Consider the following 18,126-nt stretch of genomic DNA (forward strand, 5'->3'; position numbering starts at 1 on the left):
GTTTACAAAAATTTATATATTAAATATTTGACCTGGGAAAAATAAGCTGGAAAAACTAGGGTCCTCAAAAGAATACAGATACTGGGGGAGGTGGGAGGTGACCAACTAAATGGGACAGTGGCTCACATAAGCCTGTGTCAATTCATCATGAGGGTGCCTGAACAGGAAGGTGTTATTCCAATCAAGGCAATTTTAATTTTTAGGCATGAATGTGTCTATACTAGAAATTTCTATACTAGAAATGAATGTTCTATAATAGAAAGCTGGTTCGGTAGGTAAATAAATATAATAATGTAATTTGATCCAAAGGACACTTTTTTTTTTTTGCATTCTCAGCCCACACTTTATTGTTAAAAGCATGCACAGAGGTACAGAGATCCAATTCTCATAACAGTTCCTTTCCCAGGGGATCAAACTTCTTCCCTGCTCCCCAAAATGCGTAGATTAAGAAGCCGCCTTTGGGGGTTCAGGATTTAGCTCAGTGGTAGAGCGCTTGCCTAGCAAGCACAAGGCCCTGGGTTCGGTCCCAGCTCTAGAAAAAAAGAAAAGAAAAAAAAAAGAAGCTGCTTTTGGAGTGCTTCAAATACTCAGTGAAGTTCTTTCGACATCACCTTGTGCACCCTTGGCACCAATGGCAGAACAGAAAGTACACAGAAAAGCACCCAGTGCAACCCTGCGCTTGCAGGCAGGAAACAGGCTACCAAGTGGATTATTTGAATATTCTTGACCTTCTTCATTACAGAGATGGGTGGGTTTAAGGTTAATTCTCAGACTAATACTGTTGTTTAAGGGTTGATGACACATTGACAGAATACTTGTCTGATCTTTGGGATGGGACTGCTGGTGCCAAGGATTGGATCCAGGGCTCGGGTCCTCTCCAGAGTTACCTCACAAGCACAAAAAATCATTTTAATTAAGGACATAACACAGCTTCCCCAAAGGTTACAAAATGTTTGAAAATCAAAACTAATCATAACTACACTCTGACCTTAAAGAGTGTAGAAGTCTGGGCTCTACGAAATACCATATGATGTTTGGTTTTCTTGTGCTGTCCACTTCAATTTACTCTAGTGGATGATTAGGGGCAGGGTTGCGGACACTGACCTTAGACCTTTATTGGTTGGCAGATGTAACAGTAACTGACAAGTATATTCCTATGGGGAAACACAAAGGATATTTCTTTTAAAGGTTACAACAGTATTACTGTGAGTTCATGCATTAACTGTGAATCATGAGAACAAGAAAAACCACTGGGCTGTTGTCATGAGACCAGTGCTGGTTTTCAGGACTCATTTTACTGGACAGAAGGTATTTCTAAGTGCGACTGGTCTCATCTTATTCAGTTGGTTTGTGATAATGACCTTGAACTGTATTTATGACAGGACTTTCAGGGACAGAAAGGCGATGAGGGAGAGAGGGGTGAACCTGGACCTCCTGGACCCTCGGTAGGTCTTTTCAGTCCTTTTGTTCCTATGACACATAAAGCTTAGTTCATATTGTTAGGGATATTTTTATCCTTTGACAATTGTATGCACTGATACATTTTGTCTCCATTATATCCACCCAGACTTCCCTCCCTACTCCTGCTGCCCCTCTGACCATGCCCCCTACCACCTTTATACCTCATTGTTTATCAATAACACACCCAGTTCAGTTAGGTCAACCTTCAATATTTTGATGAGTGTTCAACCTTTAAATATTGATGTTCACTAAAACGCAAAGCCCAGGAATGTTCTAGAAGTATTTCGCGGCCATCTCTAGATGAAATCTCTGCACTATTTTATATGTGTGACCTGCCAATACCAGCAGCTTTTGAATATCTATTTAAAGCTAATTCTTAGAATAATTTGTCTTTTACATTATTCAGTTTTAAATATGGCCAGTAGGAGAAACAAATTATTTTAATCAGTTTAAAAAACAGTCATTTCTAAAGCATTTCATAACTCTAATCGTACAGGGACCACCTGGAGACTCCTATGGATCAGAAAAGGGTGCTCCTGGAGAGCCTGGTCCTCGGGTAAGGTGTTAATTCAGGAGCATGTGCAATCCAGGAGAGGCAGAGCTTGGACTCTTTGGGTTACAGAGTAAGATGCTTCAACTAGCTGGGTTGCTTGTTTGTTTGTTTGTTTTAATGTATTTAAATTTTGGTGCGATTTATTTTTTATCTGGAAAAACTAAAACAAGCATCAGGGACTTCAGAAGCTGAGAGTTGGAGCAGGAATCTCTCCAGCTCACCTCTGCTCTTCTCTGGGCACCAACCCTATTCTGTCCAGCAAAGGATGAGCATCAGGGAAAGGCGGGAAGAATGAGATAGCACCCCAGACAACTTCAGGCTAATGACATCGAAGAAAAAAAAACTACAGCCATGTGCATGTGTGTGTGCACACATGTAGGCAGGCACGCACGCACGCGTGCGCACACACACACACACACACACGCACGCACGCACACACGCACGCACTCACACACGCACGCACATGCACGGGCGCGCGCACGCAGAGATTCAAGATCAGATTGACCTAGCTTGCTCTTTTGTCTCACTCTGGAACAACAGCTATGGCCACAGCAGAAAGGTCTTTGATTGGCTAGTCAGTGATCTCCTGTGAGTGACAGCTCATCAGAACCAACCAGATTGAAGACAGAACAACAGGGGATAGTGTGTCTCTAAGTGGGATGCTGAGAACACAGAAGCAGCGGGGCCCAGTTCCCCCACTCAGCCCCATCTGAGAAGATTTAAACAGACATAGCATGTAGAAACTCTAAAAAGCAAACGTTCAGGAGGAGAAACTGGAGTGGGGGTATTCGAGGAAAAACAATTCAGCTTGCCGGACTTTTACTCCTATCAGAAAGGGTCCATAGCATAGGATTTCATTAAGACCACATCTGCCGAGAAACCGCAATATGCTTTAGATACTTATGTATTTTAATATTCACTAGGATTTAAGAAAGTGCATTTCAAAGCAACATGTTGTAAACATTCTCTTCTTTCTAACTTATTTACCTCTCTGCTTGGTGCTTCCCTGGTTCCCTTTCCACGATGGACATGAACTCAAAGCTTAACTTCTCTCCCTCATTTTGACTCTAACCACTGATCCTGCCCGCCTTCCACCTTCTACCTTCCCTGGTACAAGATGCCCATTGCTGTTCAGTGACTAGGAGTCTTACTTTATAAAATCCAACAGTCAGTGAGGAAGCTCCCTGAAGCTTTCTTGTCCCGTGTTAAAAGGAGACTATAGCATGGATGTTTTCTGTTTACTAAAGTTAACCCGTTTATTAACGTTAGTGTTTTTGATTTAGGGAAAACCTGGAAAAGACGGTGCTCCCGGCTTCCCTGGCACTGAGGTAGGACATGCCTGTTGATAATCGTGGAAGAAGCAGCGATAGCCGATGAAGGTTAGCTAAGGGTCCTCAGGCAGTTTCAGCTTTTAAAGACTACATTGGGTTCGGCAGCCCCACTGTGGAAAGATCAACTGAGCACGCTTAAAACAGCAAGTACTGCTCGATCAGACGCGGTGAGCATAGAAGCTGTTCTCTCCGAGACAGTGTGGGTGCCTGCGGCTGAGGGGGGTGGTTAGTTGGAAGGACAGGAAGTGGTTAGTCTGTGAGTACTTTAAATTTACTCCCAGGCACCGTCTCACAGTAAGGGAACTATAATCGGCACTGGTGTATTGCCTACTTAAAAAAATAGCTAAGGGGGTTTTTAACACCGTAATGAAACCGGGGGTGGGTATATGCTAGTTTCCCGCCCTGCTCAGTACACCAAGCACGCAGCCTCGTAGATACAATGTGATTATATCTATCACAACCAGTGCGATCTGGAAACATCCATTGTATACCAGATACACAGCTGTTACATGTTGATTTTGAAAATAACTTTTAAATATTTAAGAGTTAAATAAGTTCCGACTGCACGTGCTTCGACACAAACACAATCGCCTCATGTCTTTAGATCTGCTGTCCTTTTATCTTTTTCTGCAGGGAGCCAAGGGAACCAGAGGCTTTCCTGGGTTGAGGGGTGAAGCCGGCATTAAGGTAATATCCCATCTTTAGCTTTTTCCAACAGGTTGGCCAATGCCTACGCTAGTTGACATTGAGTAAAAGTAAAATCTCCAAGTCTGTCTCCTGAGGTTTGAGCATACAATGAAAACTGTTGGCATCACTAAGCTGAATGCCCTCAGATATTCCTACCTGATCCCAAAGTTGCTCCTGGAAAATGGGCGCGAGTCCCACTTCACAGACGAGAAGGCCGTCTTCTTCTTCTTATGGGGTGCCTATCACACACCAGGCTTTTGTGGGTGTTCCTCCTTCCTTACCGATCCCTTCCAGGCTGTCTGATCCATTCCTGTCTTAACCAGGAAATTTCAGTTTCCTGTAGATTTTGTTGTTGTGTATAACGCTTTTCATCTCACTTTTGTTTATATATTGTGGAAAGGCACATGAAACAGAGCCTACTTGCGGAGGTCAGAGGACAACTTCCACACCACGTGGGTTTGAGGACTCAAACTTGGATAATCAGGCTTGGTGACAAGCACCTTTTACCCACTGAGCCATCTCGCCTGCCCATATGTATTGCTTTAAAAAAATATATTATCATGTTTTTGTTAACCAAGTATTGAGATTAAAAGCTATGACTTATTGGTGGGGAAATCTAAGAGGATTGTCAAATGAGATGTTCTCAGTTTCCGGTGATGACTCAATAAATATAGGAAGTAAGAATTATTGACAGGGCCCAAGCATTCTGACAGTCCTGTGGAAAAACACTCCTCCTCTTGGGTCTTTTCCTCTGCCTCTAACAGTGCTGGCTATCAGGGTGATGTCTGTGCACCTGTAAAGCAAGCCTCTTCACTCCTGTGTCAAACAAAGATTTCTCCATGGAGTAATGTAAACTTACTTGCTTGATAATTGATAGTAGTAGTCTGAAAAGAAGTGACAGACCCTTGTAATCTTTTTAAATATTACATTTTTTAAATGCTGGGAAGCTAAACAATAATAAGAAAACAATTAGCTGTTCATTGAAGCTGAGGCTGGCTGGCTCAGGACTCTCTGGTGAAGTATCACTCCCTATGAGGAAGTTATGAGAAAAGGTTCACTATAGCAGGAATCCATCTGGTCATCTGAGGCCAAGGACCTCAGCCTGGACCCAGGAACCTCATCTGGGTCATGTGTCTCTAAAAGGTCACAACCGACTAGTTGTATAGTTCCATACCACTTGCTTCTGTTGCTGGAGGTGTTCACAGATAATTTACATATGCCAAGATGTACATTCAGGTTCAAAGTTTGTCTTTTAATAATATTCCTGGGAGAATTTTGGATTGCCCTTTTGAAACAAAGGAGGTTGGGTACACTGGTCTTTAACTGACCTGGTTATCCCACAACTACAATCTGTGTGACAATGTGGCTGTGCGAGGCACGTGACCATATGGCGGAGGTTTAAAGGAGAGCTAGAGAACAGGCAAGCTAACATTCACTACTTCCCAGCCTTGTCAGACAAAACTCCTCATAGATAAAGGATCTCCAGGAAGTTGAGTTCAAGGCAATTACAAACCCTGTAATCTGGCTTGCATATTATACCAAAAGGATACTACCTCGACTAGTAACTTACATTGCATTTTGTTTATTAACTATGCTACTCTGGGCTTGCATACTCACCTGTAACTATCTTTCTATTTAGGGATGGAAAGGAGACATTGGCCCCCCAGGATTTCCTGGTCCAGTAAGTGTAACTAGAGATAACAATGTCAGAGTTAAGTTCTTCCAAGTACTGAGCAAATTTTAAATCACGATATCTCATTAATGTTATGATGAATATGAGAGCGTTTACAGTTACGTTTTGGCAAGGCAAAAATTAGTTGCGGTCATTATTTACCTATTTGACGATGCATAAATATTTGATTATGTTTGGTCCTTAAAATGCACTAATACAGCCCATCTCGAACTGTGAACAAGAAAAATAAGCAAACAAAACAAAAAGGAAAACAAAACAAAATAAAACATGGCCTAGAGTCAGTTTGCCCAAGCTGACACAGTATTCTCAGTGTGGAATAAAATGGCTGCGACTGAAGACAGCTAGGGCACTATGGAATTAAAGAGCCCGGTCCTTTTGGCATGACCCACTTTTAACAGCAGGCAGCCGACGCTCAGACCTGATGCAGGTCATCAAGAACCAGTCCCTACAGCCCAAGTGCCACGCGCAAGGAGCACTGCCCGGCCTAACACAGATAAGAATCTGATGACCCCGCAGGCCTCCTCAAAAGAATGAGAGAGGCTGCCAGCTCTCAGGCCTGACATCTGCTCATTTCTCCAAAGCAATTGGTCTCATAGCCAATGTGCCGAGCAGAGTTTCTGCGTCTGGTTGTACAAGCTGTAAAAATGGCCTAGGAGGCCATGGGGTACATGTTGTGAAGAGTGTAGTTCTCAAGGCTAGAGAGATGGTTCAGAGTTTATGAGTGTCAACTGTTCATTCAGGAAACCCGAGTTCAGTTCCTAGCACCCACACTGGGTGACACATAATCATTTGCGACCCCAGTGGCAGGGGTTCTGAACCTCTGGCCACTTTGGGAATGTGCATGCACACACACACACACACACACACACAATCAGTAAGTGAGCTGCTGTGAAAATGGCTTAGCAGCTATGAGCACTTGTCCTTGCAAAGAACCTGGGTTTGTCATTGGTGACTCCAGTTCTGAGGGATCCAGTGTCCTCTTCTGACCTCTAAGTGGTGCACATACAATATATGCAACAACTCATATACATAAGATTAGTCTTTTTAATGCAGTTCTCAGACCCCCTCCCCAAGCTACATAACATCACTCTACATAAGCGAATGAAGGTGAGTCCCAGAAATCTGTATCTTAATGTTTCAGAGGAAAGTCAACCCAAAAAAGCTTTTGTGGAACTGCTAGGAAATTTTGATGGGCTGCTTTCTTCTGCGACATCATAAATTATAGCAGAGTCAAATACCCCATGGGTGCACGTATGACATTGTAGAATTTATGATCATCACTATGGCCTTGTTACTGATAATGTTGTAGATTTAATGAATGAGGTTTGAGTAAAGGTTCTTTATACTTTGTTTCTAAGTCAACAAATTTAAAAAAAAAATAGGCCAGTTTAGTCACATCATTTTTAAAATGTACTTCTAGGGCTAAGAACATAGCTCGGTGGACCAGTGCTTGGACATAAGGCCCTGATTTTGAGTCTCATCCAGAAAAAAAAAAACAATGTAATTAAATTAAATATAGTTTCTAGCTGAAAGCTCATAAAATACATGGTAGTATCAGAAAGGTCATCTTGGTCTATTCATCTATTCACTTGTATGGGCATGACTACGGGCTACCTGCTACTATAAAAGCCTTTGAACTCAGGTAAATGAAGAAATTCTCTTTTAGGCCAAAATAAAAAGACTGAAGTAAAGGACTCGGTCCCAGCCATAGCTCTGCTTCCTATTCATTCTCTGCTTCTCCTTTAAGACAGAAGAATGTTATGATGCACATCTGCAAAAGGGAGATAAAGGAATGCCAGGCCCGCCTGGGCCCAAAGGAGTCCGTGGCCCACGGGGTAAGATACATTTCTTCCTTAAGCCTTTAGCACCACGGTTCTTTCAGGGTGGTGAGAGAGCGTTCACAGAACTATGGCAGTTTCTGGGTAAGGGAGGAAGAGGAAGTCCTCCTTTACATCAGTGGAGATATTTTTTGTTTCCAATTTTTGTGTTTTACATGAGAATTTTGTAAGTGGTATACCACCTAAAAAAAAAAAAAAGAAAATTCAATGGCAACTAAAATGACATCGAATTCAAAAGTGGGCAGGGGGACACCTATAATTTTGCAAGCAATTAACTGACGTGGTATATTCCCAGGTCCCAGTGGTCCCCCTGGAGTTCCTGGAAGTCCTGGTATGTCTCTGTTTCTTTGAATACTGTTCTTGTAAGTTCATATTACTTATAAAAGAAATGTTTTCATTTATTGACACTAAAAAGAGTTTCTAGCTTCTTGCTTTTTATCTTTGTGGCCTATGTGGCCTATGTTGGAAAAGTTTCAGGCATTGAAACAAACTGATAAAGTGACTCTCGATGGTTTTAAGTGTAAGCATATGATCTTGGGGGATGAGCTGGAGCCCTGGTCCTCAAAGGTGGCACAAAGATACAGAACACTGATGTCACAGCAAGTAGACTGGTTGAAAACAATCGTTTTCACTATATAATACAAGGCCTACAAAGATACCTAAATTATACTTTTTCTGTAAAGCTGCTGCTGCTGCTGCTGCTGCTGTTGTTGTTGTTGCTGTTGTGTTTCATTTGGTTTGGTTTGATTTTTCAAGAAAGCGTTTCCCTGTGTAGTCCTGGCTGTCTTGGAACTCACTCTGTAGACCAGGCTGGCCCAGAACTCAGGAGATCCACCTGCCTCTGCCTCCTGCGTGCTGGGATCAAAGGTGTGTGCCACCATTGCTGGCACTATTTCTGTAAAGTTTTATATTTTCATCTCTGAGCCATTTTAATGTTCACTTTCCAGGAGATTAAAAAATAGCATTAGATGCGGGTTCTTAAAGACCCATCCCCAGTGACTGTGCCAAGTTCTTTTTAAAGGAAGAAAATCTAATAGATACTAAAATCAACAAGTCTTGTGCCTGTATATATCTGGTACACACACACACGTGTATAGACTCACGTATACACTTTAACAGTAGGTATCACCCAAAGCTGGAGTGAGCAACAGAGTACTTTTTAGACATCTGGATGAAGATTCAAGACTTCCTTCTCCATTCCAGGCCCCTAAGGAAAGCATAGCCCCCTTTAAGAAGGCAGTGAAGAGAAAGTCACAAAGTTCTGAAGCAGCCAGCCGTCAGAAGGGTTTGGCTGTAGGCCCCACTAACAATCCCAGCTGGCTTCTCAGCTGTTATGGTGGTGAGAACTCTCCTTGTAACAGTTGGTTGTTTATGAGGCAGATGTTCAAAATCGAAACATCGCTGACCTAGGGTTGGGTCTGTGCCATCTAACTCAGCATGTGCCCGCAGATACACCTGCCTTTCCCATCCTTTCATGGTGGGAATACGTCTGAATTACAACTTGTTCTTTCTCATTTGGGAGTGCCAAAATTAAGCATCCTCTAGTCTCTAATTGAAATAGTAAATCTACCAAATAGCACCCATGCAAGAACTCCTCACAAGTCCTTGAACATAAAGCCTACAGCACATCCCAGACTCAGTCTTCACTCCTTGTAATAAATCACATGAGTCATCCTGTCAGAACGTTTTCACACTCTCTCATAATACAATGTAACAAGGCTGAGAAAGGAAGGGTATTCTCTTTTTTGGTTTGTTTGTTTTACATGCTTTGCATAGTTTCCAACTGCACAAGTCCTGTAAATAAGAATTAATCATTCTATTTTGAACTAAAAAAAAATAAACGTATTCATCAGAAGAAAAATTAACAAATGACTTTCTTCCAAGGACCGTCAAGGCCTGGCCTCAGAGGACCTGTCGGATGGCCAGGCTTGAAAGGGAGTAAAGGGGAGAGGGGACCCCCTGGGATAGACACCGTGGGCCCTCCTGGATCCCTGGGATGTCCTGGATCACCAGGTCCACCAGGCCCACCAGGACCTCCAGGACGTCCAGGTAAAGATATAAAATGGGTCTATTTGTGTTTCTATGATAGCCCCTCAAAGAACTACATCGAGCCCATGTAACCTCGGGCACGGGAGCACAGGCCCGTAGAATAATCTTAGGAAGTAGAACAGAAAACAACAATACATTTTTGTAAGAGCTGGTCAGCATGTGTCTTCTCAGGTGTGGATAAACTTCTAAAGGCTCATCTCCCACCAGAAGAATGGAGCAGATGCGTGTAAAATCATATGCATGTTTAAAATTGGCTTTTTGAAAAAACGCAAATAAAAATTAATGGAGTGTGTCTGTATGTGTGTTGCGGGGGTAGTGTTGGGTTTTTCTGTTCGTTGGCTTTGTATTTTTTCACTGTTGATAACTGAATCCAGGACCTCATGTATCAGACATACACTCTAACCACTGAGCTACTTCCCCAAATCTCCTCCCAACCCCCCGCCCCCCAAAAAACTGATCTCTGATGGTGTCTTTTCCTAGGTGACACTGTTTTTCAGCCAGGTCCACCTGGTGACCATGGAGCACCAGGCGATATAGGACCTCCAGGAGTTCCAGGAGTCGATGGACCCAAAGGTAAAAGCCTTTTCTGATTTTTTTCCCCCTCAATCAAAAAAATGACTTCTTTTCCAAACAAATTACCTAGAAGTATTCACTTATCTGTCAAGTGGTAGCCCATTTAACATGCAATGAATTGCTGGCCAAGCCTAAAGTGACAGCCTATCCAACTTGCCTAGGGAAAAACTGAGACAGTAAATGCTTGGACTTTTCTCTCTCAACAAGACAGCGTCGTACTGAGGCAAACAGAGATTAGTTTCACAATAACAACAAGGAAACTATGTACATAATGGCTGGTAGGTAGAGAGGACCTGTCCTTTCTGACCACTCTGTGTGGCAAGCAACACATGTCCTGTCCCGCTGCAGGAGAACCAGGCCAACCTTGTACTGAGTGTCACTGCATCCCAGGGCCCCCAGGAGTCCCAGGAGTTCCAGGATTAGATGGTGTCAAAGGAATCCCAGGTACGGACAACTTGCGTGAAAATGTAACATTGCATGGACAGAAAATAAATGTACTGAGACATTTAAGAGGGTATTAGGATGCCTAGATGTCATAATGAATTTAAAGAACGAGTTCTGAAGGCCCTATGCTACCATGAAGTTGGCCAAAATCTCCTAAGACTGCTATTGTTTCCTTTGGGCAGCTGAATTCTTGCAAGTCCACCTGGGACTTGTAAAGAGAGTCCTAGAAGGACTTGCAGATAAAACAAGGACACTACCTTGCCAAACACATGGCTCTTCCCAGCCCCTCTTCTGAGACAGTCGTGTACATGTGACCTATAGAGTATTCTAGAGCACACTGAGGAGCCTGCCGGGCGCTCCCTTCTAGCCTATTGTACTCCTCCATATTGTAAGTCCTTTCTCATGAGAAGGACTCTTATTTAAAAGATCAGGTCGTTTTATTTGACATTAGGTGCTAAATCAACTTTTTGAAGGGGAAACACATCATCAGCCGTGTTAGCTTTCTGTCTCTGAGAGAGAAAAGGCGTGGCATTTGGAGAGCTAAAGACCTGAAGAAGCTTGCTTAGCCTTGATGGCAATGGCTGAAAGTTGAAAACGCAACCTAGAAGTCTAAGAGCAACAGTTAGCTAAAACACAATGCACAGTCTGGCCGGATAATATTCAAAGAGATTTTGAATTGAATCTATACATCTACATTTATCTGCATGTATATTGTATGGTTCCAAAATAGTATCTACATGAGCCTTATAAGTTTATGGATGTAAACATGTACAGTGTATACCAGAATCGAGCAAATATCTTTCTGCAGGTAGATTTACAGTTTTCATTGCCTGTATAATTTTCTTTCAATGAGCATATATAAGATTACAAGGATGGGAGGGTTGGGAAGCCAGAATCTAAATGTTCCAGTTGACAGCTTTTGGCTGCATGGATGTTTTAGGCTGGAAATTGTCTTTTTGTCCTCACAAGGAAATATATTTTCCCATACGCTGCATGGCTCTATTCAGTAGCTCATAATAAATTGCTTTGCAGGAGGACGAGGTGCGCCTGGTGTGAAGGGAAACCCAGGGTCCCCAGGAAATGCAGGTCTCCCAGGATTTGCAGTAAGATTTCATGGTTATAAACTTTAGCCTCAGGTTGGAAAGCTGAGTTGGGTGTGGCTCTGGAAATGTGACCACAGCACACCTGAGTCTGTAGTCCACGGCAAAGTGTAGGTCTGTAACTCAGAAATCAGAAGGTGCTTCACTGGGTATTTGTTGACTAAATGAGCAAATTAGTACATTTCTTTATCCATATGACATTTTTAATGTGGCAGAGGTAGAAATATGATCATTGTCCAGACTGGCTGAGGAAACAGGGGTTGACCTCAGATGGATTTGAGGGAATCTGGGGAGCAGTGAAGATGCTTCGATGCTAATTATGGTTGATATCATTGAATATATGATTGATTTTATGGTATGTAGTTTATACCTCTATATAGATATTAAAATTACTAATCATATGTCATTAGACTATATTAGATATAATCGCTATTAACCCTATTATTATAGTGAATAACTAAGGGATGCATGTAAGAATTTATCAATGCTCAAACAAGTCTGAATCATGATAATGGTGTGGCGTGCAGAATTTCTCCTACTATGTCACACTGAAGTTATTATTATTTATACTGTGTTGACTCTGACTGTCTAGCTTGCTTCTTTTTTAGTTTGGGAAGTTAAAAAAAACAAATAAGACGTTTGACATGCTATTTGTGGGACAAAAATGTTTACACTAATAGTTAAGGTTGCTTGGCTTATGCCTGCAATCCTCGCACGGAATATTTAGGATTTCTGTGTCTTCAATGTCAGCCTGGTCTACAGTTTGAGACCCTGTTTTAAAACGCAGTTCCCTCCACCAAAGTAATATATGCTAAGAGATATCCACATTCTAGTATTAACCTCTAGAGCAGAAGAAAGACTCAGAGACTAAGGAGGGCACGCGGGAAGTCTCTGTGGAATGGGTACTGAGCTGTCCACTCATCATACAATAGCTAAGCAATTTCTAACATGTAAATAGTATGTATATAGTTTATATTTATATTTTATATAAACATACAACTGTATCTGTCTATCAACAGATAAATATTAAATATACTTAGGGGGAAATCTATGTTTATAAAAAGTAAAAAGGTCTCATTGATAATGTTTTTAAGGCTGACCAAGGACAGTTCTACCAAAACAGCAGGCTGACTCATTTTTGTATCACCACAGGGATTCCCAGGCGACCAAGGGCATCCAGGACTTAAAGGGGACAAAGGGGACACACCTCTACCCTGGGGACAAGTGGGCGATCCAGGTGATCCTGGACACAGAGGCCTGCCAGGGAGAAAGGGCTTCGATGGAAGTCCTGGAGGTCCAGGAGCAAAAGGGCCACGAGGACCTAGGGGCGAACCGGTTTGTATTTAAGATTTCTTTCCTGTTTCCCACCCTGTCATAGATGCTCAGAAATTAGGAGATAACCTGATTGCCTACAATACATAGTTTTTCAATCTAGACAATACAAGGCATCTTCAAAATAACAGTAATAACTCAAACAAACATCCACAGTATTTTGATGAAGTAAAAAAGCTCCTTTTAGTGGCTTAGCCCAGTTGAGGGTCTACGCTGACTCTGGTTCACAGCTCATATCTCAATATGTAGATCAAGTATGTTTGCAGAAAAGAGCCCCCCAAAATCAGAGTGCTGTATGGATCCCTCCAGCACAGAGGAAGCCCTGGATTTGATCCTCAGCAGTGAACAAACTGGCCATGGCTGTGTAGGCCTATAATCCAAGCACCAAGGTTGTGATAGCAGAAGTGCACGGTCATTATCAGCTACATGGGAAGCTCTAGGCCAACATGGGCTATGTGAGATCCTGTCTCAAAAAAAAAAAAAATAAGAGAAGAATGTGGCTGAAAAGGAGGAAGGGGAAAAGAAAGAACAGAATTTGACTAACAAGGGAAATTTTTTAGAAAACACTTCTGGGCTCATTCCTATTCTTCTAGTAAATGCATAAAAGATACAATATTTAAGGCTATGGTCAAATAAAAACATAAAATGCTCAAGACGTTTCAGCTTATGCAAATTTTATTCTTTTTTGCCATATAGAACTTCTCACTCATCCTCCTGAAAATGTCATAGAGTGACAAACCAAGCTTCTCACAGATGGGCCTGTGAGAAGTTTTGTCCAAATGGATTTACAAAATGCCAGCTTTTCCACTTTTCTAAAATATTAATCAGATTTATCTAATGAAAGGGACCCACCTAGGACAGTTTGGGAAAACTTGGTAAGCAAGTTGAAGATACACACACACACACACACACACACACATACACACACACACACACACACACACACTCGTTTGCAGACTCTCTAACACCTCTGCATGGAGATATGGTAAACAGTTTTTCCTGGTACATCTATAAAGTCAGGGGCTCCCAGGCATCCTCTCCAGTCCCCCTGTTTGAGTTAATATTAATTGTGTTAAGAAGATACTGGACTGAGGCATCACCAAACACCTTTCTGTTGTCACACAGGCTCTGAGTGGAAGGAAAGGGGACCAGGGACCTCCAGGAGCTCCTGGATCCCCTGGACCCCCAGGACCTGCAGGACCAGCTGGACCACCGGGCTATGGACCCCAAGGAGAGCCAGGTCCAAAGGGAGCCCAAGGAGTCCCTGGAGCCCTGGGACCACCAGGAGAAGCCGGTTGGTTAGTTTTTTCCAGTCTTGCTGTTCTGTGAAGTGGGGTACAGTTCTTACAGCCAACACAGCTCCTTCAGAGCTAATGAACATACGTGCAAATGTGTTCCTGCCAAATATGTCTTCCCAGAGACTGAAAGGACAAGAAAGATGTGACCCCCCCCCAAAAAAATCCATCTCTCCCATCACAGGCAGCTCATCTGAAACTTCCTATAATCCTCAGTTTCTCTGACTGATAGCAGCATAGAAAATGAACCCATCCCAAGGGTTGAATAGAACTCTATGACGAGACACTCGAGGGAGGCACAAAGCTAACAATTTGATCTAAAGAAGTATCTTCCCTTGCCCATGTGACTCCAAGTTATCAGCAAAACTTGAAAATATCTAAGCTCTATGAACAATCATTGATAATAGCTTTAAAGTCCATGTGACTTTGGGGACCTACAACGACTGAAAGTAATTCTCTGTCCAGGAGAAATAGGTCCTCCTTGTGGAGAGTTTTCAACAAGTAACGCTGGTCATTTATCCCCACAGTCACTTTAAACAATGGTTAGCAGGCTACCACACTCTCTATTATACCAAGATTGGGGTACCGTTCTGTAGTGTTCATATCTGTCGACAGTCGAATGCTTACTTTTACCCACATGTATGTAAAGCTTATTTTATGATACTTGCTTGTTTTAGTTCTTCCAATGCACTACTATAAAGGCTGTTGTTTTAATACAGGGATTTAGCATGCTGTACAGAAGTGCAGACCTAACCCGTCAATGCATTTTATATGATCCAAAAGTTAAGAATGGTTCCAATGTTTTCAAACAGTTGACAACATTTTTAACAATTTTTAACATGTTTTAAACAACTTTAACAACATTCTGCTACACATTAAAATTTATGAACTGCTAATTAAAGTGTCCATACATGAGGTTGTTGGAATGTAGTCACACTCTGTGCTCTCTCTGGCTGCTCCAAATGGCAGAGTTAAGTAGTTGTAACAGATCATAACTACAGAACCCAAATTATTTACTGTCTGGCCCCGTGTGTGTGTGTGTGTGTGTGTGTGTGTGTGTGTGTGTGTGTGTGTGTTTTACTTCATTTAATCTTTCATTCAACCTTCTTTACTTCTCTCTAAATATGAATCTAAATGAGAGAGCTCATTATCATAAAATACATTATCAAATTTCCCATCACATACCATGAACAATAAGGGTTTTTTAAAAATAAATATATGACATAAGACTGTGAGATGATTAATCATAAACATGGTTTAATACTGGCCACTGTGTTAATATTGCCTTCAATATGTGTCTGCCAAGTAATTGTTATTTCCACAGGGACAGATAAGGAACTTCTCAAAGAGGTTGAGAAATGTGTCCAAACTCGTGAAACTTGGAAACATCAGGGACAAACTTCAAACCCGGGCCCAGTCTGCTGAGTCACATTTGCTGTTTTGTTCAATGGACCACACTAGCTTTCCATGTTACCAACTATCCAAAAAACTAATACCTTACCACTATTCACCCACTCCATGCCTATTTATGGAACAATATTTGATTCAATCGACCAGCCATCTAGTTATTGCGAGGCATAAACAGATGCTTATAAATATTTGCAGGCCAATTAGAAACGTCTCTGCAGACTGGTTACCCCAAACTACTTTTGCATTCCAGAAAAACAGGGATTGATTTCATTTTCCTTGGGCTGTGTTTATAACTCCCTCACAATACTTCCTGCCGCTGTGAAAACACACGGTAATGCTCAACCCAAACGTACAATCGTGTTTTCTTTTTAAGGTCTTAAAGGAGAATCCAGTGCATCAATACCAGTTCTAGGTCCCCCAGGCCCTCCAGGGCCCCCTGGTCAGGCTGGCCCCAGAGGTCTACCTGGTGAGTACCCCAGTTGGAAAATAGTCTATGACATCAGATGGCACTTACTCCCCTGAGAAAATATGACTTCCATTGTAAGGAAAAGAGTACATTTGTTGGATCCAGAAACGAGTACAAGTGGGAACCACCCTGAAACTCCAGCTGGCACTGGGTTTTCTGCTGTCCTTGGAAGTTGTCCACACACTCCCCTGGTGCTCCTGATCTAACAGTTCCAAAAGAGAGCGGATACAGTCCCTTGGAGAGAAGAATGATCCCTATGACGGGATCCTTCTGGTAGGAGAACAAGCAATGACTCCCCTGATGAATCAGGGTGTTTACCTCAGTAACTTCATTTGAAACTTGATTTCTTTGCCAAAGTGATTGGAAATGTAATGCTGTACTTTCGAGGGAGGCATAGAGGTCAGAAGAACGAAGTTATATCTTTAAAATCCATAGCAGCTCCTAACCTCTGGTCCACTGCATAGGAATGGAGAGAAAAGCTAAGGTTAACATTATTTCATGATTTCCAGAACAGGCCAGAAGGACACAGAGAACACAGACATTTCTTTTGGAAACAGATGAAGGAAAGTCACTGATGTGCACGTGTATGTGTGTGTTTTTAAGGTTTGCCTGGACCTGTGGGAACATGTGATCCTGGTCATCCTGGACCTGATGGTGAACCAGGAATCCCAGAAGTTGGATTCCCAGGGGCCAGAGGACCTAAGGGTAAATTAAAGACCATGCAATATGAGGTTCACTGTGGATGTTTCAAAGCTATAATTATGAATAGTGAAGAAAATAGGAAATACCTATGATAGGCTGCCAAAATGATGCTCTCCGTGAATCTTCAGAAGTCTTAGGACAATATCAGCCGAAAAGACAGAATCCCTATTGATTCGTGGGACAATATCTCAATCATACTTTTTTTCTTTTTACATTTTAACTCATTTGTTTTGTGTGCCGTCGGGGATGGGTTTGTGGAAGTCAGAGGATACTTGCAGGAGACCACTCTCTCCTTCTACCATGTGAGTTCCAGGGATCAAACTCAGATCATCAGACTTCATAGCAGGAAACTTTATAGACTGAGTCACCACACAGGCTCATCAATCATACTTTAAAAAAAAAAAAAAGAGGAAGGACATTACCAAAAAGGTAATAACAATTCTTTCTAGTCAGAAGAAATTTTTATTTAAACCTATACTTCTTAGGTCTGTATATTTCTGGACTTCACACATTTTTCAATAAGAAATTAACTACTAAATCGCAAATCATCAGGCTGGGGAATATAGTACAGGAGTGTGCGTTTAGCATGAACAAGAGCTAGGATTCGTTCCATAGCATCAAACAAAACGAAAATGTAGACTTCCCTGTGAGCTTGAATATAAATTAGAGAAGTTATTTTCCTTTAATAAAAGATGCTAGGGGTTGGATGGGGGCGGCGGTCCAGATGGCTGAGCGTATATTGCTTTCACGGAGGACAGGAGTTTTATACCCAGAACAAGTGTCAGGCATCTCGCACCTGCCTGTAACTCTAGCTCCAGTGAGATCTGGTGCCTCTGATCTCTGTGGACATCGGCACTCACATGCACACAGTTGACATGCATGCACACAATTTTAAAATAATAAAACAAATATTTTTGACAGGAGAAAAAAAAAGATGCTGTTTTCATCAAAAAGGAAACATTCTAAAAATTCCAGTTGCAGATGTTGCATAACAGCTGCAGCTGCTCCTCTGATTAGCACACCAAACAAAATCCTGTCCAGGATTTATATTTAAAAAACGAAAAACAAACCTCAGGGTATGGACTATTACATGAGACACCGTGAGCTTTATGAGAATGGGTTTGTTTCTCCATTGCTTTAATTGTTAAAATATAATCAACATTTTGACGTTTTCTTTCATGTTAACCGTTTT

General features: G+C 41.9%; 1 protein-coding gene across 3 annotated transcripts in view; it reads left to right on the plus strand.

Annotated features, from left to right (window-relative positions):
• Nucleotides 1-18,126, plus strand: part of Col4a3 (collagen type IV alpha 3 chain) — a 129,099-nt gene that overhangs the window by 70,314 nt on the left and 40,659 nt on the right. For 2 of the 3 annotated variants that reach the window (XR_005488938.2, NM_001413988.1), the window contains exons 14-28: nucleotides 1,383-1,445; nucleotides 1,958-2,017; nucleotides 3,298-3,342; nucleotides 3,979-4,032; nucleotides 5,672-5,713; nucleotides 7,473-7,560; nucleotides 7,859-7,894; nucleotides 9,448-9,612; nucleotides 10,093-10,185; nucleotides 10,534-10,629; nucleotides 11,662-11,732; nucleotides 12,882-13,064; nucleotides 14,187-14,355; nucleotides 16,140-16,232; nucleotides 16,836-16,937. Coding sequence is in view for 2 of the 3 variants with exons in the window: in NM_001413988.1 (NP_001400917.1) it covers nucleotides 1,383-1,445; nucleotides 1,958-2,017; nucleotides 3,298-3,342; nucleotides 3,979-4,032; nucleotides 5,672-5,713; nucleotides 7,473-7,560; nucleotides 7,859-7,894; nucleotides 9,448-9,612; nucleotides 10,093-10,185; nucleotides 10,534-10,629; nucleotides 11,662-11,732; nucleotides 12,882-13,064; nucleotides 14,187-14,355; nucleotides 16,140-16,232; nucleotides 16,836-16,937 (1,360 nt within the window). In the remaining variant the exon portion in view is untranslated. Of the gene's footprint in view, nucleotides 1-1,382; nucleotides 1,446-1,957; nucleotides 2,018-3,297; nucleotides 3,343-3,978; nucleotides 4,033-5,671; nucleotides 5,714-7,472; nucleotides 7,561-7,858; nucleotides 7,895-9,447; nucleotides 9,613-10,092; nucleotides 10,186-10,533; nucleotides 10,630-11,661; nucleotides 11,733-12,881; nucleotides 13,065-14,186; nucleotides 14,360-16,139; nucleotides 16,233-16,835; nucleotides 16,938-18,126 lie in introns of those variants that run through there. The other variant, XM_039083897.2, reaches the window with a different exon arrangement.

The sequence above is a fragment of the Rattus norvegicus genome, chromosome 9 (genome assembly GCF_036323735.1).
Source record: "Rattus norvegicus strain BN/NHsdMcwi chromosome 9, GRCr8, whole genome shotgun sequence".
NCBI classification, from domain to species: Eukaryota; Metazoa; Chordata; class Mammalia; order Rodentia; family Muridae; genus Rattus; species Rattus norvegicus.